Source organism: Amblyomma maculatum, chromosome 3 (genome assembly GCF_055883805.1).
Source record: "Amblyomma maculatum isolate TAMU_Amacu chromosome 3, ASM5588380v1, whole genome shotgun sequence".
NCBI classification, from domain to species: Eukaryota; Metazoa; Arthropoda; class Arachnida; order Ixodida; family Ixodidae; genus Amblyomma; species Amblyomma maculatum.
In genome coordinates, this window is record NC_139346.1 from 144734651 (window position 1) to 144761839 (window position 27189).

The window sequence follows — 27189 nt, forward strand, 5'->3', positions numbered from 1 at the left end:
TTAGCCTCGCCGGCCGCCGGCTGACGACGCAATGGACCCGTCGCGGTAGTCGTGGCAGGCCTCGAAGAGGCCTTCGCTTCGCCGCTTGATGCCCACCACAGTTCCTGGCCATGCAGACCGCACCAACTTGTGGCCGCGCCACACGAGACCGGCCAGCACATTCTGTTGAAACAAAGAATAAACGATGCAGCCGTCAAGCTTACCGCCATGCATAGGAGCAAATTTCTCTTTTAGCATAGCACATGGTTGGTCAAAAAGGCATATACAACGAGCTATCAGAAAGGATCTTCTTAGGAAATATCTGCGGTAAAAGAAAGGGCATGTCAATTTTTATGAATTTTTATTTTCTCTTTAATAAATGTTAATCTAACTTAATAACTGACAAGGCGTATCGCTCTCAGAAACATAAATAACCAGAGCACGCTCTTTTCTCAATTACGAACACCATTTTAAAGACTGTAAAGAAGATGAAGAAAAAACAACGCTGCGGCATCGCCATCACCATCGCCGGTCCCGGCGCCCATCTCTCTCGCGCTGAAGCTGTGCCCTGCGGCTGGTATTCCGATCCTGCTGTGCCCAAATTACTGCCAGCGTTAGACGTTCCAACCAACCATTAAATCCACATTTCACTTGGTGGAGGTGCTGGGTCTCCCTGTACCGCTACCCAGCCGGAAAACTAACCGCCGCAGTTCGCAAGGCACGAACTGCGTATTCGACAGAATTTCAAAGTCCTCGTCTTAATCCCGCGAATGTTATTCCTGTCATCGTTGAACGTGTTCATACTCATGCGCTCGTCGACACCGGTGCCGCTGTATCAGTTATCAGCCAAAAACACTGCCGCTTCATCCGAAAGGTGACTACGCCTCTCGAGGGACTATCGCTTCGTACCGCATCCGCTCACAGTATACAGCCGACAGCTATCTGCACTGCTCGCGTCGTCATTGCTGCAGCCTTGTACATCATCGAATTCGTCGTTCTCCCCACATGTTCTCATGACGTCATTCTCGGCTGGGATTTCCTGTCCCAGCATCATGATATCATTGACTGCGCCAGTCCTCAAGTAGAGCTCATTGAATCGAGTGATGCACCGTCAGATGCCCTGCTCCATGAGCCGTGTCCTCGTTTTGCGACCAAACTCCTCGTAGCACATGACACAACCATCCCACCCGTTAGCGCTGTTCTGGTTCCCCTCACTGCCTCTTTTACCACCGCCGCGACAGTCCTCTTTGCGCCCTCTAACGTTGTCTGCCGCCACCGCCACTTACCGCTGCCGTTTGCCGTCATTGACATGAAAAACGGCGCTAGCACACTTCTGTTAGCCAATCCTCTTCCGTCTCCCGCTATGTTGATCGAAGGGGAGTGCCTCGGCCGCGTCGAGCCCGTGGACCTTCTGTTCGCCTTTGATGATGTGTCATTCCCTTTTTGGCAAGTTGACGCCTTGACTCCAACTCGTGTAGCTTCAGATCCGCTACAGTGGGACCTTTTTGACCATTCTGTGGACAGCGCTCTAGACCCGCGCCACCGCGAGCAACTTTTTGACCTTCTACACCAATTCTGCGCCTCCTTCGACATTCCGCAATCTTCCTTGGGCCGCACGACGACCGTTTCCCACCTCATCGACACTGGCGCTCACCCACCTCTCCATCAGCGGCCGTATCGGGTGTCCCCGACTGAGCGCCGTGTTATAGCCCAACAAGTCGATGACATGCTGCAACGCGGAGTAATTAGAGAATCATGTAGCCCATGGTCGTCTTCTGTGGTCCTACTTAAAAAGAAGGATGGCTCCATACGATTTTGTGTTGATTATCGCCGCCTCAACAAAATCACTCGTCGCGATGTGTACCCCCTCCCACGAATCGACGATGCCCTAGACTGCTTGCAAGGCGCAGAATTCTTTTCCTCACTCGATTCACGCTCCGGGTATTGGCAGGTCCCCATGGCAGAGGCGGATCGTCCTAAGACCGCCTTTATTACTCCAGACGGACTATACGAATTTAATGTTATGCCATTCGAACTCTGTAACGCCCCAGCCACATTTGAAAGAATGATGGACACTGTACTGCGCGGCCTGAAATGGAACATTTGTTTATGCTACCTCGATGATATCGTCGTCTTTTCAACAGACTTCCCGACCCACCTGACTCGACTTCGCCAGGTCTTCACCTGCCTAACCCGCACCGGTCTTCAACTGAACCTCAAAAAGTGCCGCTTCGGTGTCCGCCAGCTCACAATACTCGGACATGTTGTGTGCAAAGATGGAGTTATGCCTGATCCTGAGAAGCTCCGCGCCGTTGCTGACTTTCCGAAACCGACCACTTTGAAACAACTGCGAAGCTTCGTGGGCCTCTGCTCGTACTTTCGTCGTTTTGTTCGCAATTTCGCGACCATCATAGCCCCCCTTACACAGCTCTTGAAAGGCGCCCCTAACCTCCCCTCTTGGTCGCCAGCCTGCGATGATGCATTCGCGACGCTGCGCAATGTTCTGACGTCACCGCCAATCCTTCGCCATTACGACCCTACTGCACCTACAGAACTTCACACCGATGCCAGTGGTGTCGGCCTCGGCGCCGTCCTCGCCCAGCGCAAGCCTGGCTTCTCCGAATACGTTGTCGCCTACGCAAACCGTGCTCTTACCAAAGCCGAGACCAACTACTCCGTTACCGAAAAGGAGTGCTTAGCAATCGTGTGGGCTATAACGAAGTTCCGCCCTTACTTATATGGCCACTCCTTCGAGGTAGTTACAGATCATCACGCTCTCTGCTGGCTCTCGTCTCTCAAGGATCCGTCTGGCCGTCTCGGGCGCTGGGCTCTCAGGCTTCAGGAATACGACATCCGTGTAGTGTACCGCTCTGGCCGCAAGCACTCTGACGCCGACGCTCTTTCTCGATCACCGGTGCGCTCACCTAACTCATCATCCCCTCCTCAAGCCTCTTTGTCAGCACTCACCATTGAGGAAATGCCTTTCGAGCAACGACAAGATCCTTGGGTTTCTAACCTGCTAGATGTCCTTGGCACTACTTCCGCGGCTCTGCATCCTCGGGCACTCCGCCGACAGGCCTCCCATTTTACCATTCGGGACGGCCTGCTCTACCGAAAGAACTACAACTCAGATGGCAGAAAATGGCTTCTTGTCATTCCGCGCCACCTCCGCTCCGAGGTTTGTGCCCACCATCACACTGACCCGCAAAGCGCTCATGCCGGCGTCCTGAAAACCGATGATCGAATTCGTCAGAGGTATTACTGGCGGGGAATGTACAATTTCGTAAGTCGCTACATTCGCTCTTGTACCGCCTGTCAACAACGCAAGATTTCTCGCCACCCCGCTGGCCCTCTCCAGCCTTTACCGTGTCGAGCTCGCCCGTTTGATCGCGTGGGAATCGACCTCTATGGTCCGCGACCATGCAGTGCTGCCGGTAATCGATGGGTCATCGCCGCCGTCGACCACCTGACCCGTTATCCGGAGACTGCTGCACTTCCCGCGGCGACAGCCCGAGAGGTAGCCCATTTTCTCCTGCACCACTTCATTCTTCGACACGGCGCCCCTCGCAAACTACTGAGCGATAGAGGTCGTGTCTTTCTTTCCGAAGTAGTCCAAGAGCTCCTGTTGTCTTGCAAATCGATATATCGGGCTACAACCGCGTACCACCCGCAAACCAACGACCTCACGGAGCGTTTCAACCGTACACTTGGGGGCATGCTCGCAATTCATGTTACATCTGAATCTGGGAGCTCCAACTGGGACCAGGTACTGCCATTCGTAACATTCGCGTACAACACTGCCACCCAAGCAACAACTGGTTTTTCGCCCTTCTTTCTCTTATACGGCCGTGAACCATCTTGTACTCTCGACACAATTTCGCCATACCATCCAGATGCCTCTGAGTACAGTGCTTTGTCCGATATTGTACAGAAGGCTGAGGAATGCCGTCAGCTAGCTGACACGTTTACCTCCAACACTCAAGGCTATCGCAAAGATCAGCATGATAGCGATACCCCTGCTCCGACGTTCCTGGCCGACAGCTTCGTTTGGCTATGCGTTCCTGCCACCAGCAAACTAGAAACGAAATACCACGGACCTTATCGCGTCTTGGAACGCACATCCCCTGTAAACTACATCATCGAGCCAGTCACCCCTTCTTCCGACCAGCGCCGCCGCGGCCGTGAGGTTGTCCATGTTAGCCGCCTCAAGCCGTATTACAACCCTCTGGTTGTCTCTTCTCCGTGAGTCGCCAGGATGGCGACTTCTTCACGCGCGGGAAATGTAAAGAAGATGAAGAAGAAACAACGCTGCGGCATCGCCATCACCATCGCTGGTCTGTGCCCTGCGGCTGGTAATCCGATCCTGCTGTGCCCGAATTACTGCCAGCGCTAGACGTTCCAACCAACCATTAAATCCACATTTCAAGACCTTCAATGAATAGAAACCAACATCAGGCATACTTTTCTGTTTTAGTAAGGCTTTCTACTCAGTCACACACAACATACTAGTAAAAAAAAAAAAGAGTAGAGCTTTATGTTATCAGCTGAAGTCCATTGCGACCTTGTAATGTGTGCAGTCTTGGTCGAAATTCCTAAGGCCAAAGAATTTTTGTCTGATCTCCAAAATGGAGTCACACCAATTGCTGACGCGTTCGTATAGGGCCAACTAATCGTCTAATTAACGTTGTCGATCCCGCAGAAGGTTCCGAGGTCACCGGGGTGGGCCATGACGACAGCAGGTGCGGCGACCATAGAGGGAGCGGCGTCGGTAGACATTGTCGTGGTACCGCTGTGGCGGCCTCTGCGGAGGTCCAGCTTCTCACAGGGGATCGAATGGATTCACCTCCACCAAGAGACGTTACGGGGAATATCCACAAGCGACAGCAGTCCGTGCAACTAACGTTGATGGCACCTCGGATCTCTCCTCCCTCAGCGTCGTCGTTTTAAGGCAGGCTGTCGCACTTCATCGTCTTCTTGAGCACAACCAGCGAATACCGCTAAGTAACAATGTATTGAAATCCGCAGTTAAAAGCGTCAGCGCAGATGACAAAGGATCCTTGGTCGCCTACGAACCGTTTGAAAGAAGCTCAGCCGAAACATGACGGCGTCGCCGGCAAGTGTCATGACAGCGCCGCTTTTATAGCAATGAAGAACTGGCGAAACAACGTCAGTAGAAATATATATATATATATATATATATATATATATATATATATATATATATATATATATATATACCATGTCTGTAAGACTCTTTAGCACAGCAAGTAGGGAAGCTAAAATCACTGCAGAGCTGTTCTCTAATTTCGCATTACCAGTTATTTTATTATCAGTCATGCTTTATTACAAAAGCGTAAAGGCACACATTCATGTTAAATTTTCTCGCCTACACGGAAAACAACTTTGAACTCCGCAGCGACGCTAAATCTGAAATTGACTTGAATGAATTGAAATCATACGATACAAATCATATGACAGGAAGCATTGTCTAGACGAGCACAGATATGTATATAGAGGTGTTCCTAAAAACGGATGGGTTATACCTCGAAAGCTTTTTCTATTACCTTTAGAAAATAACTCAACTCGAGTGGAAAGTTTCGAACCTTGTAAGTTGTATTCTCGTACTGCACTACGTTGTCGGGATAGAGCTGGTTGTGCAGGCGGCCGGCGTCGATGGCCTCTTTCACTGTGTAACCCATCCACAGGCTTCGCACGATCACCTGTGAAGAGAATGTTTAAGAGCATATTCTCTGCATGCGTTGTTTTGCCATCATTATAAAGTGACGAGGAATGTCGCCCTACTGTATCTACAAACTCAATCATCGAAGGGCTCTTGCATAAATGACCTTTCTCGGTGGCAGGTGGAGAGAGCTCCCCTCAACCTTACGTATGTTCGTAATGAGCTCTAACCGGGATCCCTCGACAAGCAACTGACACAAAAGTTCTCACCTTCAACACATTTTCTTGATCTTTCTTCCAAACGAATGCGACAGTATTTTGCAATTTCATCTCTAGCCTTCGTTACAGATGCGGACTCCCAGTATAAAGATCGCATCCTGTATAGATTCCTGAGGGATCAAAGCAGTACCTGTGCCAGGGAGGACACGATCAGCCGTCCGCCGGTAGCGCTAGCGGCGAGCACAACGTCCCCTGCGGCGTCAGTCACTATGGCTGGAGCGAACGACGAGGCGGGCCGTAATCCGGCGTGGATGTAATTGTTCTCACTTGGTGGCAAGGTTCCGGAGCTATCATCGTTCGGCATCGCAAACGTGTTCATGTAGTTGTTGCACCACAATCCCGTTGCCTCGGATCGGAGCCGGGCTCCGAATCTGCGTAGTGTACAAAGTGGCTATTTGAAACAAAGGTTCCGTCATCACTATCTGCCCAGCCAGGCGCACTGCGCGGGACGCAAAGCATGAAACCTCTTTTAATAATTATGTGCAGCGCCAGCAGAGGAAGGCCATGTAACTACAGATTTGCTGAAGGATGGTAGTGACATCGTGCTAGAAAAATGCAACGCCTGATGACTTCGAAGATACAGAGACCTTTTAAGAACGATAACATTTTCTTAATTCATAAAACAGAGGACGCTATTGACTTGAAAACATACCAATCAGCTTTATATCCTCATGTCCATGGTATCCATTAAAGCAATCGCTAATATAACCAGGGCAACCTTAGGCTTGAAACAACCGAATGATCTAACAGGTTTTCGGAAACGACACTCTACCATCAGCCATAACCATACTACAAACCACGTGATCGAAAATTTCTCGGGCCATAAAAATTCTTTAAATATTGCTTTTATTGATTACGACCAAGCATTTGTCTCAGTAAACCTCAGAAGTAATGCCGCTATTGCTAAATCACTGTGTAGATGAGTCATATATGAACGTACTGAAGATATCTATATACCCTGTTCCCTATCAGATTTAGCCGGCGACAGTTGTGGCTACCCTGTACCGCAGCAGCCGTTATAACGTCGCTTGGTTTCAAAGTAAAAGCAGCGAAAAGTAATATCAAAGCAGTCGCCTCGGTGCCCATCTGCCGGCCGCTGTAAAATTTGGGTAATTCGACTCCTCCCTGCTGCACGTCGCCAGCTTGTCCGACATTCGACACAGTTTACTACGCCGTCCTGTAATGAAACCAGAGCTCGAATTTCAACGATGCCGGCGTCACCAAACATCATAGATAGCCTCTCTCTTCCTCGCTGATGTTGCATTCCAACTTTGACAGTAGAGCCGCAATTACGTCACGTGAATAAGGTATATAGTACATAACACCCATAGTTATACGCAAAGAAAGTAATAATATTCCCATAATCAAAGGTGTTAAGCGAGGACACATGATCTCTCCAGGATTGTCCACAAGTTGGTTAGAAGTATTCAGTCTTGAAATGGGAGCAGTTATGGATAAGGGTTGATAGAGAATAGCTCAGTAATCTGCAATTCATTGATGACATTGCTTTGCGAAGTAAGTCAAGGAACAAATTGCAAAGAATGGTTAATGACCTAGACAAAAAAAGCAGGAAGGTAAGCCTAAACATTAATATGCAAAAGAGGAAAGTTATGGATAAGGGTTGATGGAGAATAGCTCAGTAATCTGCGATTCATTGATTACGTATAATTGAAAAGTTTAAGGTAGGTGTAACGTTAAGAGATAGGAAGCGTGCAGAATGGATCCGAGGAATAACTGGGGTTAATTACGTTCTACTGGAAATCAAGAAGACGTAGGCGCGGACAGGGCATGTAGTGTGAAGAGAGGATAACCTATGATCGAAAAGGATAATAAATTTGATACTAAGTGAAGGAAAGCCTAGCAAGGGGCGGCAGAAGGATAGGTTGGCAGATGGGATTGATAAGTTCGCAGTGGTCAAGTGGGTGCAGCTAGTGCAGGACCAGATTATTTGGGTATTATGGAACAGGCCTTCCCATTGCATGATAGAGTCCTGCTGCCGATGATGATGATGATAAATTCCTCTACCCCCATTTCACCCTGCTGCAACTCCCACTTCCGTTGTATTTAGTGTGTCGCGGTAGTACACCCCAGGCTGTCCGTTCTAATTATTAGGTAGTTTGTCCATTTATTGCTCTAAATTCAAGCTATCAGGAACTCCCCAGCAAGGGGGGAGGGAGAGCAGAAGGGGTATGCTCGTAATCCACATTTATTCATAGAGACTGCGCCCCCTCCCCTCAACAGTTTTCTGACTTATTTCCGACAAACGCTTCATTTCTAACACGTTAAAGGTGTAAAGCACAGTTTGACTGAACTAGTTGGCGTTATAGCTAATCGTAAAGCAATTTATTATCGTAACCTGAACAAATGACATTCCATCACAAGCTGTTGAGTGAGTGATCTGCGTTCATAATTATCATTACAGAATGCACAAACATTTTAATGCAGTCGAGAACAAATGCGTGCATATTTTTTATACCCATCAATGAAGTTTAGGTTTCATACGGATTAAAAGAACATAAAATAAATAATATGAATATAAATCATTCAAATCTATGCATTCAATTTAAAGTCCTGTCTTTTCATTCAAACATGCTTCAGGAGTCTCTGCAAGCTAGTTTACTCTTATCCCAGGCTCTTTCTTAAATTAGATTCCATGCACATCTTATCGCTCGAAATCTGTTTTGCCTCCCTCTCAGTGGTGCTAAGTTTCCTATGAGGCTTCTTCATTACTCTTAAATGTACGTACGAATGGATTGACTGTATATCAAGTTTCTTTCTTCCAGCAATACGAAGTTCGTCGTTTCAAAGACCCTTCTTGGGGACCTACATTTTTCATTCATTTGTGAAGATGAAGATGTAAGTGCAAAGAAGAAGAAGAAGAAGAAGCGACATCACTATCGGTGCGCGCTAGTTGCAGCAAACACATACTCATCTCCATCTCCCAACGGAGCGAAAAGATGGCGATAAGAAAGGCCGGCGGTGTTATCACTGTTCGAAAAATGCGGATATCAGCAATAACCGTTGTACGTAGATATTTCCATTATGGGGCCAAATGCAGCTGTTAAGCACGCTACAAACGCAGGCCTAGTCAAGAAGGCACGGAAGACCGCCGTCACTTACGGCATGTTCAGGCTGCTAACCAGGCAGAGTGCGTCGCCGTCGGGGCTCACTACGCACATCTGCCCTGAGCCGTGATCGTCCGCAGAAGGCCGCTCCCAGCCGTAATAGCTAGTCTTTTCGTGGGCCCTTTCCCCGATCCAGTTGCGGACCGCCGACTCGGGGACGCTGGCACGCAGCAGCCCGTTCAGTGACTTGTCAATCGACTGCGCTTTGTGCAAACAGAAAGCGGGATAAGCAACAAAACTGTTTTACAATGTTCACTTGCTTGTAGCACGATTACCTTGCAGTCTATAGGACATCTCAAATGTTCGTACTAGGGACAGTTTTAAGATTATATTACAGTATATGAATGGATTGGCGCGCTAGGTATAAAGTGACGCTGCATAATTATATAACTATTCTATTTGCTGTTTCTAAGGATTACCCCCCGCTGTTTAGACCGCGACGTGTAAGGCACGAGCTCCAAAGAGAATGTTGTGGACCTCGCGACCTTGAGGTCAGATTACTCTAATGTGCAAAAGCATGCATTATCGCTATCCGGCGTGACTGTTACGTCATTCATATGCTCATCCAGGGGCGACGCCCAATATTTTGCATTAATAATTAAACGTCATAGGCACAGCCACAGTCTAACCATAGCCACGTCATACTATACATGGCATCGCTGTGGTTGGACTGTGGCTTGCATATGGTATTTAATTATTAATGGAAAGCACTAAGCATCGCTCTTGGATGAGCACATGATTGACGGAACAGTCACGCGGTTTAACGAAACACGTTTTCGCAGGTCTACTCCGTTTAACACGGCCGCAGCTGATTTCGTTCAATCAAACCACCACTGAGAGCACCACAATCGTTGCTTGCGAATGCACTAGTCACGTGATTGTATTTGTATTTCGCGGGCTTTCTTTCTAGCTTGGAAAAAAAGGACATACGTAACGCTTTCTTTATCGCAATGAATGGAAGAGGGGTTTCTGAAGGTGCTCTCCAACTTTCCAATTCCCATTTATACTCTTAAGTCATTATTTAGTAAATAATAAAAAATAACATAATTACCTAATTAGGTAATTATGTTAATAAGTATGGTAATATTACGGTAATCATTATGGTAATATATATACCAGATATCCAGCTAACTTGAATCAAGGGTTAAAATATAAACTATGCGAGGTAGCCCAGGGAAACCATTTGCATACAACTGCCAGTCGCTTTGCGCACCACAGGCAATTCTTTGTTTTGAAATTACCTAATTAGGTAATTATGTTAATTTTATATATATATATATATATATATATATATATATATATATATATATATATATATATATATATATATATATATATATATATATATATACTTCACAACTTCGGGGGAAGGGTTTAGAGGACGCGCGGGAAACGTGTCATCGCTTGCACAGGACGTAGGGAAGAAGCGAATTATAAAAATTACCATAATTACCTAATTAGGTAATTTCAAAACAAAGAATTGCCTGTGGTGCGCAAAGCGACTGGCAGTTGTATGCAAATGGTTTCCCTGGGCTACCTCGCATAGTTTATATTTTAACCCTTGATTCAAGTTAGCTGGATATCTGGTATATATATTACCATAATTACCATAATTATTACCGTAATATTACCATAATTATTAACATAATTATATATATATATATATATATATATATATATATATATATATATATATATATATATATATGTATATACTTCACAACTTCGGGGGAAGGGTGTAGAGGACGTGCGGGGAACGTGTCATCGCTTGCACAGGACGTAGGGAAGAAGCGACGTATATCGGCACCGGTATATTGCTTGGAGCTACATTGACCGACCCTTCCCAGCACAGCGGCGCTCGTTTGCGGATACCCGACACGCCTTGCAGCCCCTTACTGCCGTGCAGCCAGTGCACGGGCTTCCCCGAGAGTGACAGTTACAAATGCCCTCGACGCTTTGTCTCTCGCGCGCCATCTACTGGCCAGTAACAAACATGTTCGTATAGCGAAGTAAAATTGTCTAATATTGTCGGAATGAGGAAACCGTTAGGCTATTCGCCACTTATTGCGAAATTCGTGAACAGACAGGTGGTTTTACCAGCCACCTATCTTGACAAACCTCTTTGACACCGGGATCATCAGGGTCTCCCAGCTTGTACCGCCTGGCGTAGGCAAACTTCAGCGCTTCCACCAGCCAGTGAGCGCTCAGCTCTTTGTCAGGAATGTCCTGCTTCTGTCGGAATGTGTCCATGACCAGGACTACGAAGGCAAGCATGGCGCCAGACGTCGGTGCAGGCGTGGTGAACAGGCGCCGGTCCGCAGAAAGCGTCACCGAAAGCGGGGCAGTGGCCTCTACCTTAAAAGACTCGAAATCTTTCACGGTCAAAACTCCACCTGCGGAAGACAATGAACATAGCCAGACGCAACATCCGGGCTGCATGCCACACATAGTGGGGCGCGTTCGTTTCCTCGTCCATTCATAGTAACTCTGCGTCTAACAGCAGGACGTCTCGTCCTCTACGTCTCGTTCTTATTTCGCTTTGATTTTCTTGATATAAAGCTTGAGGGATTACACTTGAAAAACAACTAAAAACAAAACCGCTAATTTTGGACAACCCGTATCTCTCCAGAAAGGCTTTCGAATGCTTCAAAGATCGCTAGTATCAACATACATATATCACAGTTGAACTGAAGTGGCTGGCACTTGTGGGAATATGCTAACGCAAAGCGTTTTCATATGCGCGGATACAAGTTTGGTTCTCTCACCGAGGGCACTGAGCTCCTCGACAATCGTTTTAACCTCAGGACCCGTGTCGAGGAAGCGGCCTCTCTTGGGGCTGTCTCCAATCCGACGGAGCATTTCGCCAAGCTTCCGGTTTCGCAGCCGCTCGCCTTCTTTTAGGATGTGCGTTGTAAGCGGGTTGGTCAAGGGCTTTCTGTCAGAAGGAGGCAAAAATCGCAGCGCTTATGTAACACTCTAAAGAGGAACTTTCAAGAAGTTTCACTGGAAATACATCTCTTCCTGTGGTTCGCAGCTTCAAAAATGGACATTTAAAACAGCAGTTAAGGACTGCTCGAGGCGAAAGTTGCTACACGTTGTTAACGGCAAGGACGCCAATTTTAATAGCACGTTGCCGCTGTCCAAGAGATGAACCATAATTTTAGGTGTATGCGGAAACGTTTCGCATTTGCTTAATATGTCAAAGAGGCTGTCTGACAATGCCCAATTTGCCTTATCACCCCACAACTTAATCATCAGTCCACGCTCTAGCTTTTTTCCCGTTGGATACAGAGTGGTATACCAGTGAATTGACCAGCATTTCTGGCGTCGCATTCAAAGTAGCGAAGCGGCTTCATTAGCGACCTGCGTTATCTTTCGCTCTTTAGATATCCTTTTTCGATGAAGCGAACGAAACGAAGGCACTGTGAAAATGGTGAAAAGACATGACGTTTCCGGAATGCACGCTGCCGTGGTCTTTCAACAGCAGAGCCACGCGTTTCGCGTTTCCTTAATACTTAAGACCGGCTCTCTCACATACACCCCATCCGAGTTTTTGGAGACCACTCTACCTAATTTAGCAACATATGGCCAATTCAGTACTGCCTTCCACATTTATATGGGCCACTCCCGAAATCTGGCTCATCAGACGCCCGAAATTTGGCCTAATCTGAATTTGACAGAACTGGAATTTAATAATTTGAGTATGGCCAGCTCAGTAGTGACCTCCAAATTTAGGTGGGCTGCACCCATGCATGGTTTCAAGCACTGGATGCTTAAAGTATGTATTCACCCGAAATTTACTAAAATTGGTGTCTAACCTAATTGTACTTTCAAATAATTAGTGGTGCTTTCGAAGCTAAGGCGAATACAAAGTGTTGCACAATTATATGCGCGCCATAGAATGCTTTTCGCAGCTAAACCGCTGAATCCTTGTAGCTCAAAATTCGCACAGAAACAGCATTTGGCCAGCAGCATTTTTAATACCGAATTTGATTCGGGGGCATACCTGATTTGATCACAAGAAGTCGGATGTTCCTATCGTATACAGCGGCGGCGAATCAACACAAGTACCTATCCCAGTGATGGCACCGGTGGCGCAATCTTGTGCTGTTTGCCACAACTCTGTCATAAGAAACGAGAGGCGAATATTGTTTGGCGGAAAGTTGTTGTAAACAGCACAAGATGGCGTCCCCGGTGCCATCGCTGGGAAAGCGGCTCGTGTTGCTTCGCCGCCGCCGTATACTATAGAACATCCGACTTCCTGAGGTCAAATCAGGCAAGTACACCGAACAAATTTGCCTCTAAAACAATACTGCCGACCAAATGCCGTTTCGGTGCAAAATTTCACCTGCAAGGAATCAGTGGTTTAGCTGGGAAAATCAATCTACGGCACGCATACAATTGTGCAACACGCTGTAAGTGGTGGGGTAGTCTCCAAAAAGCAAATGGGACGCATCTCAAAGAACCGGTTTTAGGTATTGAGCAAACGCGAAACTTTTCCACGCACACTTAGAAAAAATGATCCGCCTATTAAAGAAGTTGGCAGCCCGCAAACTTATTCACCCGTCCACCCTCTAGCTATTTTACAGTTCGATGGGCAGTGCTATATGTTATAGTTACAGCATTTCTGGCGTCGAATCGAGAGCGGCGCAACGGCTAGATTAGCAAGTTTGCGTTGCTTTCACTCATTTTCGGAAGCTGTTCGGACCTTATTTCAGTGATACCCTTGCACATCGTCATTCTCAGCGGCTTTGTTTTGCGTTTGTCCTTTAAAGTTGTTTCGAACCGTTAAACTGCATTATTTGTTCTTGCTTCTTTATTATATGTCGCATATAGCTTTCGTCGTGTTCTTCCTACAACAGCTAAGAATATTTACGTGTGCTGTACAAAAAAAATACGGGCAGCTGAGTTCCGTATTAAAGGGAATGATAGACGCAAAAGAGCTAATGATCCCGTGTTCGGCTCCGCTTCCGGATCCTCGATACCGTATGCTGACTGATATGTTCGCTTAATCTATAATTTCTTAATATGGGCCTCTATTGTCTCACGCATAGTGTTTATCATACAGCCGTGAGCTGCAACGTTATTTTCAAGGCAACCGCACACAAAGTCCAGCTTTAACCAAGCTGTAGGAACGCGCCTGCGTGAGAAGTCGGAACTCCTTTCTGGAGTGCAGAAAAACCAGCTCCACTGCAGTTTCCACCGTGCTAGCACAAATAGTAAAAAAAGCAGTCCAGCGAGCATCATTGCGGCATCTAGTGACCAATTATTGGAAAGGTGCATATGAGGGAGCGTCTTTGACATCAAAGGTAGCTGCTGCCAAGTCGGCCATGTCATGTGGTTTTGTGACGTCACACAAACAAACCATTCAGTGCCGAGCCTTGTCTCCCGCCAGTGGCATGCTTTTTAATTTTCGCTCACAACGCACCGAAATTGCTGGAGAGTGGCGCTGGCGTGTTAATAAATGCTTTGCGGGGCTTTACTTCAAAACGACACCTTGAGCTGACTAGAGTTCTGAACTACTGCAAGCTTTCTCCTGAATCCGTCGAAGCGAAACTGATGTGATAGAGCTGGTAAAATTGACCCACCATCCTGAACACTAAACAGCCAAAGCTTCCGTAGTTAGAGTTTCACTGCCGACCTAAAGCGTAATGGTCATTTGTGCATTCATGCCACCTATGAGACGGTCGTGCGATGTCGAAAGCTAGCTCAGTATTCTGGAGGTGAAGGAGGCATATAACGATACATTTTGAATTATCATGCCTTTCATATGTATAGATGGACTATTTATTAATGCGTAAGCATGGTATGGATATGTTCGTGGTTTCGTGTCATCATGATCCTGGCCCCGCGATTACGTTCGAATGAATGAGTTTATAAAAAAAAAGAATGGATGCGTCAGGTAGAACGTCAAAAATCTCATGTAGGAAATCGGGAGGTGCATGTAGATTATTTAATTATTTATATAGAGCCAATTAAGGCAATCATACGTTAAAATACCCAGGAGGGTCAATGTCGACGTTCAGAGGGGTCGCATGGTACTCGAAATCCGCTTACGTAGGCCTGACTTCCGGTGACGGGAAATTTGCAATGTTTTAACGTGAACGAGCGGGAAAGGGCGTGATTTTCGTGCACAAATGGTTGGGAATGGTTAGAAAGTCTATAAAGAGAGGTAATCAACCAACTGCAGTATGAAAAATTCCGAGAGCACTGCAGAACCTGCAGTGCAGAAATACGAAAGCTTGAGCATTGCTGCTGCACACGGTACATCGCGCGCCCCTTGTCGAACACAACCAGCTTTCCGTTGAATGCATTAAAATTCACCGGCGTTCTATACTCGGTTTACAGGAAAGGTAAGACGCAGTATCCGTCACTCGCGGAATTCCGCAGACACAACTCGCGGACAACAGCTTCCGCTTTCTCCAGTGCATATTTCAGTGATCTCGGAAAATTTTCTCCCTGCGATGGAGGGCAGTGGTAGCAACACCGTGCTAGCAACACCGTGCTAGCAAACCTGGCGCTGCTGTCCGGGTCCTCTGCCACCACAGCAATGTCGTGGGCAAGTTGTCCGTATACTGGGACGCCTTGCTCGGCAAGTAAAATGGCGTCCTCGAAAAGCGCCCGCCAAGCCACTCGGCTGCCCGTCACATTGAGGAGCAGCTCGTAGCCCTTCAGCTCGCCAAAGGTGGCCACGGAACGTGCACCTGCGCCCGCATTCCTTGTTTCACGGAAGATGTCTGATCATGACTGCTAAATTCTGTCGTACATTGTCAAATTATGAACGAATAAGTTCATCCTGAGCATACTCTTTTGTGCAGCTTAAATGCATTATATCGACGACCTGAGCTCGTCCAGATATACCTAAGCCGACCTGCTTGTATTCAGAACCTAGTAATTATCTGGAACCGTACGTGCCGCATCTAACGTGTTACACTTTCACGTCCTTCAGACTGACCAGAATGACATATAAAACCTGTCATTTCATGATTTAAAAATCAGGTTAAATTGTTTTTGGTGCTCCACGGCCGAAGGTGGCCTTACGCCAATAAAATATGTATTAGCACTCTTGAAAGACGTGAAGGGTTTCTTCAAAATTTCGTCACAAAAAAAAATTAGTTGTGGTTTAGCTCTGGTTAACCATAGGACAATTTCGAAAGCAACGGCGGAAGCTTCTTTTTGCCTGCTACATTATTCCCCTATCACGCCCTATCAGTCTAAGGGGCTACATTATTGGGGACACTTAAGCTCATCCTTTAAGGTTATGACGCGAGAGCGTAAGCCACCAGCCCACATATAAAGTCGCGCTTCAACCAAGCGGTGTGGACGTGCCTGCGTGTCGTAGGGGTAACGAGAATGCAAACGGTTCTGGCAGGCTGGTTCCGATATCCCCCTCCCTTATTAAAGGAGGGACCCGAGTTGGCAGCTCATGCCCGTGGCATAGGGGTAACGTGAATTCAAATTTCATGGAAGGCTGATTTTTTTTTTTTTTTTTTTTTTTTTATAAGGAGATCGTAGCTACGCCTCTTCACGGCGCCTCTTCACGGAGTAGCTTCGGCCACCCGAGGCCTCGCTTTGGCTGTCGTAGTATTGCTTTCGCAATAAAAACAGCGCTAGCATTGCCTCTTCTGCCTTATAGTTGACGTATATCGTTCTGTTTTCCTAGCCCCCAGCTGAAGCAGACGACATAATCGTGCCAAAAAAAAAAAAAAAAAAACGCTAATCAAGCTTTTTCGTTGAGGCGCATAAAAAAAAAAAAGAAACATTTTTCCGCCGCAGTATTCCATATGTCCCTTTTGAACTGTGTCATTTTCTTTATTATTATCTCTCATTTCTGCTGTCACGACAGGGACCAGAATAGTACTACAGAAAATTTCTTTGTTACAAATTTTTCTGTTTACTGAATTATAAACTCGTGGCTAAATATACCTCACAAAATTTACTTCAGGCAACAAAACATTTCTGGCACTCGCCTTACGAGTAAGTGAATTTGAGTGGTTTCGCATCTATAACCAGGCTCACCGACAAGTGACGCGTTGACGTTGCCGCGGTACATCTCCGGCGAGGACAAACTGGGAGCCCTGGTTATCGCCAACACAGCCGTCGCATTCCTCTCCTTGCTACACCGACAGAATTATAAGAGAAAAGTTACAGCCGCGTACCTACTCCTTAAGCGCGAGCGAAAAGCATCCACTCTCATGCGTGCACTTTTTAATAACTTCCACCGGTTATGACATAAAAGTAAACGGCACTGTATACATTTAAAAAAGTTCAATATACGGTCATATCTGCAACAGTTTGCGTATTCACTTCGCGCTATGGGGCATACACGAAGCTTAAGAGAACGCTAAAGCATTCTGGTGTCGCAAAGGGACAGATAGAACGGACGCGTAGGTGACTTAAAAACGAGGCAAAACATTGGACGTGCACTCCTCCATGTCCTACATTGCGTTCGTGTCATGCGCGCAGCTTTTGCCCGTCGCAATCAATTCAGCACCTAGCTTTACAACCTGCATTAAGACACGCGGACTGCTGTGCCTATAAGTGCGTCCGTTCTGTACCGGTTGTAGTAGGTGGCCACGAAACCTCCGCCCAGTCCGCACCGATGGGGCATCACGACGCACAAGCAGAGCATGGTGGCCACCGCGGCATCACCTACCGTGCCGTTCAGGGCGAACATCTTCCTGCGTATCGAGCATCTAGAGTCGATTTGCTGTACATCGAAAATTTTATGGAGCCATCGTGTGCTTTTTTGATCGGGTAAAAATCACCCTCTTTTTTGGGGGGGTTGATACATGGCTTCATTAATAGAGGAGGCTATGCTCAATATAAAGCAGGCGATGCAGGGCAGGCAAAACTACAAGTCTAGAATAACAGCTCCTCACACCGTGAGCGGTCTACGGCCCGCTTAGCCCGAAGAAAGAGAGAGAGCGCTCGACAGCGTGACGGCCTGACACCAGTGACACGAAGTGGCAGCCTCTCTAGAGCCGAGACAATTCATCAGTATGATCGCGGTGGCTGACGATAGCTGGAATGAAATATTCTATGAGTTGTTTTTCGCCATTTTTCAAGTTTGGCCTAAAAGCTGCTTCTGGAAAGAAAGACTCGGGAGTGCACAGCAAACCCGGTTCTGCGGTGTTTGTAAAGTCGGATAGCAAATAGAAACTCTGTGCTTTAACTCTTTTGAACTGCCCTCTAAACTAAGTAGGCAAAGCGAAAACTACATAATCATAAAACTACAACCAAGCGTAACGACTTAAAGTACTTTTTTTTTTCATCTACTATCCTAGCATGCTCAGCCTCGTGCATCTTTCCTAGACATGCATCTCGGCGAGCCATATCTTCCAGATGATCGGAAGCAGCCTGCCGCCTTCGCGACAAAGTAACCGCTGTCAAGGCCACCGAAGACAGCCCTGCAAGGCTACTCTCCTCCATGGCGAGATGCACACCCAAAGAGCGGCGAGCCACGTGGTTTGTTACATGGCCACAGTTGACAAGCCAGAGTTCGGTGCGTGGCGTAGCGACACCAGCGGCGCAGCAGTAGTAGCTACGCATCTCCCATAGTATGACCAAGGCCCATCTTAGTATGACATAATGACACCCCGAGTGCCTCGCCGGCTGACGGTCAAATTATCATACTCGGTGACCTTGGCAAAACCCAGCGTAGTAGAGTTTCCGCTCGAGTGTTCCGGTTGATAGGTTCACTTTTTGATTGCAAAGTTCTTACTTCAGTTCTTTCATTTTTCAGCTATGAGGCCAAATATGAAAGGTGCACGAGAAGTCACAAGCCATGTCGGGTTGCCGAGACAAGCATGTTTTCTGTGAGCTTGTTTGACCGCAGCTATAAGCGAAACGCGGCGACATGGTACCGTCAACAGCGTGCTCACTCCGGCGGTAAAAGACAGTTCATATGAAACTGAGCTCCAGCTATCGTCAGCTGCCGAAAATATAATGTGGCATTGTTTCGGCCCCAGCGGCCAACGCTTCGTGGCGCTGGTGTCAGACAAGGTCGCGCTGTCGAGCGCTCTGGTTAAACGTACTGACGGCTGTACATTTCCTCCTTTTTTGTAATGTCACGCGAGCATCAGTGGTTCCCTTTATTATTGGCATTTGTCGGACCGAATCGGCAGTTTACGATAGTTTCCGCGTGCGTGTAAAGCACAGGCCACGCCGACTGCCGCTAATCCTGGAGCTGGGCGTAATGCCCGATTGTTTGGTTGCATGCCGCTTTGCCTGCCATGCCGGCAGCCCATAGAGGAATCGCGTGACCGACTGAAAGCAGCATGCCGCCTCGGCATTCCATGCCCAGCAGGATTACGAAATTTTGACGCACGTCTCGCCAATGGGTGACAAGTCAAAAGTAATACAACAAAAGATCTTCAAAAATGCACCGCAACGCAAGCCAAGCTCACTCATCGTTAAAAGCCCAACTGGGAGAGGAAAATCGGAAAAGTGTGATAGATAACAAAGCAGACGCTGGTTTACGACAAGCCAACTCCTAACATGGTGTTGTGCCTTGGCCACTTTTTTCACAACAGCACCGTCATGTTGACACCGAGCGAGAACATATATAATACAAAAGGTCAAACCGTCCTTAACAGGTGGAATTGCACAGAGGCATGAAAATGTGGTTGGTATGATTGAGTACATAAAGGAAGAAAAAAAGAGAGAAAATGCACATGAGTAACTAAGGGGAAGCAGCATGGCTGAACAGAAAAGATGGCGTGCATTAAACACTGAAAGGTTATAAAGAATATAATATATATAGACAAATCACAACAATGAAAAAAAGGCAGTTGGTGAAGCAAAGAATGCAATAGCAATAAAAACTCATCTGTAAAGCCATGGCGACGCCAGAAACAACCAGCTAGAAAGACAATACACCGTAGAGTGAAACCGAGAATGCGCTTACGCGTTCACCTTTCAGCCTTCAGACTTTTGTCGACATCCTCTATTTCGAAACTGTTTCTTTTTTATATCTTCGGGCAGCGTAGCTTTTGAGATCCCAGTTTCGACAATGAAATGACACGTTCCTGTGGGATGTCTCTCGTAAATCATTTCGATGTTCTATTAGCCTTTCATATTTGATGCGACGGCCTGTTTGGCCGATATATGGCTAGCTGCAAGGTAATGGAACAGGATAGACAACACCTTCGCGCTTGCCGCTAAGGGTTGGTTGTGGCTGCCTTCATAAAAATTGCGCATACCCACAAGGGGGATTGGCCATGACCGGGCTAAGGGTTTCCTGTGCCACGTGTCGCAACCAGAGCGCTCTTCTACTTTTTCACTTACCTTTCCATCGAGTTGATATAAGCACTGAGGTGTAGAAAAAACGGCGTCTACTCCTGCTTTCTTTCCATTTTTCTTAAGGCTATGGGAACCTTGGTGCATCTATGAAAGAGTGACATTTCGTTTTACTTGAGCACCTCAGGTGACAGATCACTTTTTCGTGCTTAGAATTTTGAACCTTTCACCTGTAACAAAAGAAAGCAATTCTTACGGGTATACTTGATTGTGTCAGCCTGTCAAACTGGATTTAATAGCTGTCTTGCAGTTTGTACTCACATCACTTATTCAAGGCAGTATTAAAAGTAAACTAGATAATATTCATTTTTACGAACTTTGAGTACAGAGAAGTCATATGGGATAATGGGCTTGTTGCCCCTCGGCTCGAATGTCAGGCTCACATGATTAGATATGTAGAATATTCCAAGATATCTGCCATACCGCAAGGGGTATATTGCATGATAGAAGAAAAACCTTGTGATAGGTGCCAGCTGTCATGCGTTTGGCCAGAAAGGCCAGAAGTGTGAACATTTCTCATTAGATGCTTTAAGTAGTTTGCCCGTTGCAGTGGCTCGGCGCCTATGGCCTTCGCCTGCTGGTCTCAAGGTCTCTGGACCGAGTCCTTGCCGCAGCGGCCGCATTTCGATGGAAGCGAAAGAAAAATAGAAGCCCATTTACTTTGCGATGTCAGCGCAGCCATAGGTGATAGAAATTATTGTTAAAAACAGGAGTGTGACGTAAAGAGGGGGCAAAAAAAGATCTAAGACAGGACAACCATCCGGCCTTTTTCACTTTTTCTTCTCTCTGGTTTTAAGTTACTTCCTTGTTTACAACAATGTCCAATAGACAAACAGTATAAATTGTTCGCGATTGAACTTAATATCTGCCCCTCATTACAGCCGTATTCCAGACTGCACCAAGCCTTGCGACGTTTAAAATATAAACTTCCGTGTCAATCATCCCTTTCGCTGCTTTTCTCGGTGTTCATTGTGTCGCGATTACCTGGAGACATCGGTGCAATGGCTGGCACTGGACACAGCAGCCCAGTCTCGATAGATACCCATGACGGTGGAAGACACGAAGCGCGGCTGGCGACCTTCTCTGAAGTGCACCTTGGAGAGGGCGCTGGCCACCATGAGTGCCACGACCGTCACCGCTACCATGACCAGGAACAGTGACACGACCGCTATGGTGGCACGATTGCTGCACGCCGGTTGTAGCTGCTCATCACCTTTCGGGGCGGTGGAGCGACTCCACTGGCGGCTGAGAGCAGAACGAAAACACCCAAAAAGGCGGGCAGCGGATGAGGAAATTTAAACTACAATGCCTTCCGCACGGCCAAACGCTTTAACCATTGATACAGCGTCACGCCTGGTGCAAATCGACTGCTCCCTGCGAATTCCGCAGCGCTTACGCAGCCTCTCTCGGATACCTATCGCTATGACGAGGCAGTTTTTGGACGCATTTTCTCTATATGCTTGCCGGATGAGTCATTCGCCTGACACCTGCAAATGCTATATCATTGAAATTTTTTTTCCACGTAATGACTGCTTATGTAATAGAACAGTGGTCATTTTTATGCCTCATTTAAGCCCCAAAATGAAACTGAAATATAATTGCTGTTCGGTCACTCACTGGCATTCTCGATCGCCATCTTGAACATCGAGCGGGATCATTTAGTGAATTAAAGTAGGAATTGTGGTGATTTGGTACAGTGTTTTCTTGCCTCTGGCGATGTAATATAGTAGTGTTGGCACCACAACTCCCAGTTAACGCCTGTAATCGACACTATAGTTTGTGTTCCACTTCGGTTCCGAATTCAGTTAATATTTGCCTACTTAGGGAATGTAAAATCCACGCAGTGATTCACAGTCAGCGATGCACAATTACAAGAGAAATAAAACATAGCGCGAAACTGCGCACACAAAACTGCAGTCGTTTCACGAGTATCGTTTTTCAGTACGAGCACAAAAACTCCCATTCATGGCAGTGACCTTGATCAATTAAAACGAGAAAAAAAAAAAAAACATAGCGTGAAACTAAGGACCTGGGTGGTGCAGTGGTAAGACGCCCGACTACTGTCCGGAATACCCGGGTTCGAACCCGACCTCGGCGGCTGCGTTTCGATGGAGGCGAAACGAAGAGGCGTCCGTGTGCTGTGCGATGTCAGCACACGTTAAAGATCCCCAGGTGGTCGAAATTACTCCGTAGCCCTCCACTACGGCTCCCCACTTCTCTCTTTCCCCTTTCACTCCCACCCTCATCCCTTCCCCTACGGCGCTGTTCAGGTGTCCACAGAGCAAGTGTGATAGATACTGCGCCTTTCCCTTCCCGTGAACCAACCAACCAACCAAACTACGGACAAAAACTGCGGTCGTTTCGCGAGTATCTTTTTTTCAGTACGTGCGCACACACCCCCGTTTATAGCAATGACCTTAATCAATTAAAACGAAGTCTTTGTCCCCATTTATCCGTTCATTATGTGCTTCGAAAAGTCAGACGGATGCAGTGCAGCACCCGTGGCCGCTAGGGAAAACACAGCAAGAGAACGCAGCACACGATACACGACATCTACGCTTTCACCTTGGCATGAACCAACTAGAGAAGTCGGGTGCAGAAACAAATCATGGATATGGAGGTGTACAGGTAAGGGCAGAGGAGCAGGGGAGGTGGGACGTTCGATCATTGCGTTTTTAACACCAATCATTGCGTTTTTCACGCCGAACGCCCACCTCCTCTCATTCTAGGCCATCGATCATAATGGCCAGTGGCGGGGGATGGGGGAGGGCTGCCATGACGTTACGGTTTCGCAGAATATGCACATATACCTGTCTGTAAAAATTACAGGAAGCGTTATAGCAAACAAGACGAATAAGATTGGGATGGAGCGCATTTGGCAAGCACTCGCAGATTATGACTAGCAGCTTGCCGGTATCGCTCAAGAGGAAAGTATACAACAGTTGCATCTTACCTGTACTCACCTATGGGGCTGAAAGGTGGAGGCTAACCAAGAGAGTTCTGCTTAAGTTGAGGACAACCCAGAGGGCTATGGAACGAAAAATGGTAGGGGTAACATTAAGAGATAGGAAGCGTGCAGAGTGGGTCAGAGAAATAACTCGTTACCGACATTCTTGCGGAAATTAAGAAGAAATGGGCATGGGCAGGACATGTGGTGCGAAGAGAGGATAACCGATGGTCGCTTAGGGTAACAAACTGGATTTCAAGGGAAGGAAAGCATAGCAGGGGGCGGCAGAAGGTGAGGTTAAGGTGGGCGGATGAGGTTAAGAAGTTCGCAGGGGTCAAGTGGATGCACCTAGCACAGAACCGGGTTAAGTGGAGAAAAGTGGGAGAGGCCTTCGCCCTGCAGTAGGTATAGTCAGGCTGATGATGATGATGATGATGTTATAGCGAACACAGCGAACAAACACAGAAGAGAAGGACACAGGGCAGACGCTAATGGGCTAATGTGCGCTATAATACTTTCTGAAAACGTTAAACATTCAGCCCGTCTGAAATTCTCTTACAGCCTCCATAAAATTGTTTGTCCGCAGAGGCACATTTAAATTCATAGAGGCCATGTTCATGTTTGAACGAAGCAGTATTAGTACATAAAAAGGGGACAACAGTGTGTCCTTACCATACACATCCATTTACAGAAAACGACCACCGCATCCTGTCTGTTCTCCCCTTTAGGTCCGCAAGAGTTTACACCCCTTGCTGACAATGTCTGAGTTTATCAGGCTATAGGCTCATAAATCATTTCGTTATATAGACTAGAACAATGTATTCTCTCAGAGTCAACACGTTGCCGTCTTGCTAACTGCGCAGCGCAGCATCAATGTCGCTGTAAATTACGCAAAGACGGCGTAGAGCACGGTGTTAATACATGTCAACATAGCTGACGTATTAAATATTATTTCGATTTTGGGCCCAACGAATGTTCCCATATCTGTGCAATGCCCCCTTGGAGCTTTTTTGGGACAACATTGCGCATAATTGCGTCTGACTCCAGCAAACATCGATTGCTTGATTGCCGAGTGAAAGCTTCTCCGCCCAGTCAAATTGGTAACTGTTTACTAAAAATAGCCTCGTGGAATGTCAAGTAGATTTTAAAAATTAAGATTTGAATTGAGTTGAGCGCACCTAATGTCGCTGAAGCCTCTGTACGAGCCGGTCGACCTCCGTGTGCTCGCGATTGATTTTCTAGGGCTTGCTGTACCGGACGCGTTGGAAGCGGGCGTAGCGGGCGAAGCGGGCGTAGCGGGCCCGTTCTTTGGCGAAGCGGTCTCCGACAGTGGAGAAGTGGTGCCCGAGGCCAGGTCTGACGACGCCCTCGGACGACTTCGGTGGCGGTTGTGGTGGCGCGGCTTCTGCATTTCCTTCTGTCCTTGCTTCATCATCATCTTCTTCTTCTTCTCAATTTGATGGCACATACACACACAGGGGGATCGGCCAAGAATTGGGGTGCAGAGATATTAGATTTTGAGATGTATAACTACATCGCAAAAATGAATAGAAATAAATGCTAGGGAATAGACAAGGAAATGTAATTATGAAAAAACAAAATAAAAAAGCGTAAATACTAACGCATGCAGTAGGAGAATACTAAGATTTATATGTACAGATTAAAAATTCAAAGCATATTAGCAAGGTAGACGTTTTGTTTCTATTAAAAAGTTTTGAATGGCATTAAAAACAGGCCGTTGGCTGTACCCAAGCATGGTGGCACCGAACGATAATAAAATTTGGCTGCTCAAATTATGACCCAGCTGTTGTAACGGCTTCTCTAAATACCGTTTTCTCATCATGGTAAAACGGCAGCAAAATATCAAGAAATGATCATCTCCTGCTTGCTGCTTTCCGTCGTTGCTCCTTCTTCTTCCTCCTATACCTTACAATGGCCGGGGTGTCAAGAGCAGTTGGCTGATGCCTCTGTATGGCGATATCTGTGCCGTAGACAATGAGTGGAGCTCAGGGACGTCCTGACTACATACTGGACGCGCTGTATATACTGTATTTGTTAAAAATATACAGGCCAAGGGATTTGCTTCTAAGTCCTGTATCGCGGCTCGTGGACATATTCCCGGAATGCCTAGGCACGAGAAGGGCGAGAACAAGATTTTTTTATTATTCGAAGGCTTGCCGTCTGGTATCAATGGGGCTGCCTTTAACTTAAAGTGGTGTAGTCTATTGCCTTCAAGCAACTGGAGCGAACTCCGGCTCTTAATGTTGTCCGTTAGCCGCAAGTGCATGTCTTCCTCCCTTGCAGCCGACAGTCCAACCTCTTGTAGTCGTATTGCTTGCCCTGTAACAGCCCGAGTATTTGCAAATAAATAAAAATAAATGTCTGCATTCCTGAGCACATATTTTGTCATATTCGCTATTGCGATCGCTGGAGATGCGCAAGCCCCGTTACGGGGCTTAGAAGTAATTCCCTTGGGCTGCATATTTTGACACAGATCATGCGTCTCCATTCGCTCAAAATTGTTCACCGTGGCATCATTTCGGGTCGACGAAGAGGAGGAGGCCGCAGCTACGCCGTGAAGAGGCGTAGCTACGGTCTTCTCATAAAAAAAAAAAAGTCGGTCTGCCATGACATTAAATTCACGTTACCCCTATGCCATGGGCAGCAGCTTTCAATTCGGGTCGCTCCTTTCATATGGGAGGGTGATATCAGGATCAGCCAGCCAGAACCGTTTGCATTCTCGTTACCCCTACTACATGCAGGCACATCCATACGGCTTGGTTGAAGCGTGACTTTATATACGGGCTGGTAGCATATTACTCTCTCGCATCATACTCTTAAAGGGAAGCTTCGGCGGTTTCAGATTTCGAAGAGCTTCGAGGGGTCGAATGATTATATCTTGCAGTTGGCGTTATCATTTGAAAAAAAAAAAAATAAAATGGAGCAATTGGCAATTGAAATAGCTCCGGCTATCAGGTTTGCCCGCACCGCACAGCGACCGGTAGGGGCGCATGATGGCGTCATTGACGATACAGGTACGAAGGCAAATTCGAATCCTTGAATATCGCGAAATTTTCGAAAAGTGATGCAGCTGTTCGTTAAAGGATGAGCTTAAGTGTCCCCAATAGTGTAGCACCGTACACTGATAGGGCGTGATAGGGGAATAATGTAGCAGGCAAAAGAAGCTTCCGCCGTTGCTTTCGCAATTCAACTAGGGTTAACATTTGAGCTCAACCACAACTAATTGTTTCGCTCTTTTACGTCCTAACTATATTTTTGTTTGATTAATTGACAATTACACACTTCTCATCACTATCATGCATTTATTTGGCTCATTAAGTCAGAAAAATAACCACTTCCAGGTGGCGTGACATCAAATCCCTTGGACGTCGGCATTAGTCGTGTGGCTATTCGACATCTGATTGATTTTACTTTTACATTTCTGAATCTAATAATTTAGGTAATCATCCTATTGTCATAAATTTTATTTTGTTTATCATCCTCACACCGCCCACTCAATCACAACCACTCGTTTGATCCTATAACTCTTACGAGCTTAGTAATGCTTTCGTGTTAATTAACTTTTGTTCTCCAACAGAAATGATGCGCAGCTCCCCACTCCTTGGCCCTAGGCCTGAGAGATTAGTGTCGCTCCGCCTCAGATGCTGGCCCGAATGCATTGTTCCTCGGCGGTCTCCTCGTCCAACTGGATCGCTGCCTGCTGGGTCTCAAGGTCCGAGCTGTGCAGCACGCGGTCTCCTAAGTTCTTTCACTATTTAACTTTCGGCCCTTCCTAGGGAGAATGGGCATTCCCATATTATGTGATCGAGAGGACTGGGAGGCAGCCCTGTCAAGCTCGGACCTGTAGGCCCAGCGGGC

At 46.8% G+C, this 27189-nt stretch overlaps 1 protein-coding gene across 1 annotated transcript; it reads right to left on the reverse strand.

Annotated features, from left to right (window-relative positions):
- Nucleotides 1-26323, reverse strand: LOC146196237 (scoloptoxin SSD14-like). Its single transcript, XM_084596954.1, has 11 exons — nucleotides 26299-26323; nucleotides 24565-24757; nucleotides 21348-21608; nucleotides 17621-17743; nucleotides 17082-17179; nucleotides 15577-15766; nucleotides 11828-11997; nucleotides 11181-11455; nucleotides 6249-6308; nucleotides 5583-5699; nucleotides 1-162 (listed from the first exon to the last, which is right to left on the reverse strand). The coding sequence occupies exons 1-11, from the start codon at nucleotides 26321-26323 to the stop codon at nucleotides 1-3; spliced, it is 1674 nt and encodes a 557-aa protein (XP_084453080.1).
- Nucleotides 26324-27189: the final 866 nt, after the last annotated feature.

Excerpts from the sequence above, each read along its gene's own strand:
- LOC146196237 (XM_084596954.1), bottom strand. The coding sequence starts at position 26,323 with ATGCGCCCCTACCGGTCGCTGTGCG. Across the intron at positions 21,609-24,564 it reads GCCCGCTTCCAACGCGTCCG|CCGCCAGTGGAGTCGCTCCA; the intron begins GTACAGCAAGCC and ends TTCTGCTCTCAG. Across the intron at positions 17,744-21,347 it reads CATTGCACCGATGTCTCCAG|GAAGATGTTCGCCCTGAACG; the intron begins GTAATCGCGACA and ends CTCGATACGCAG.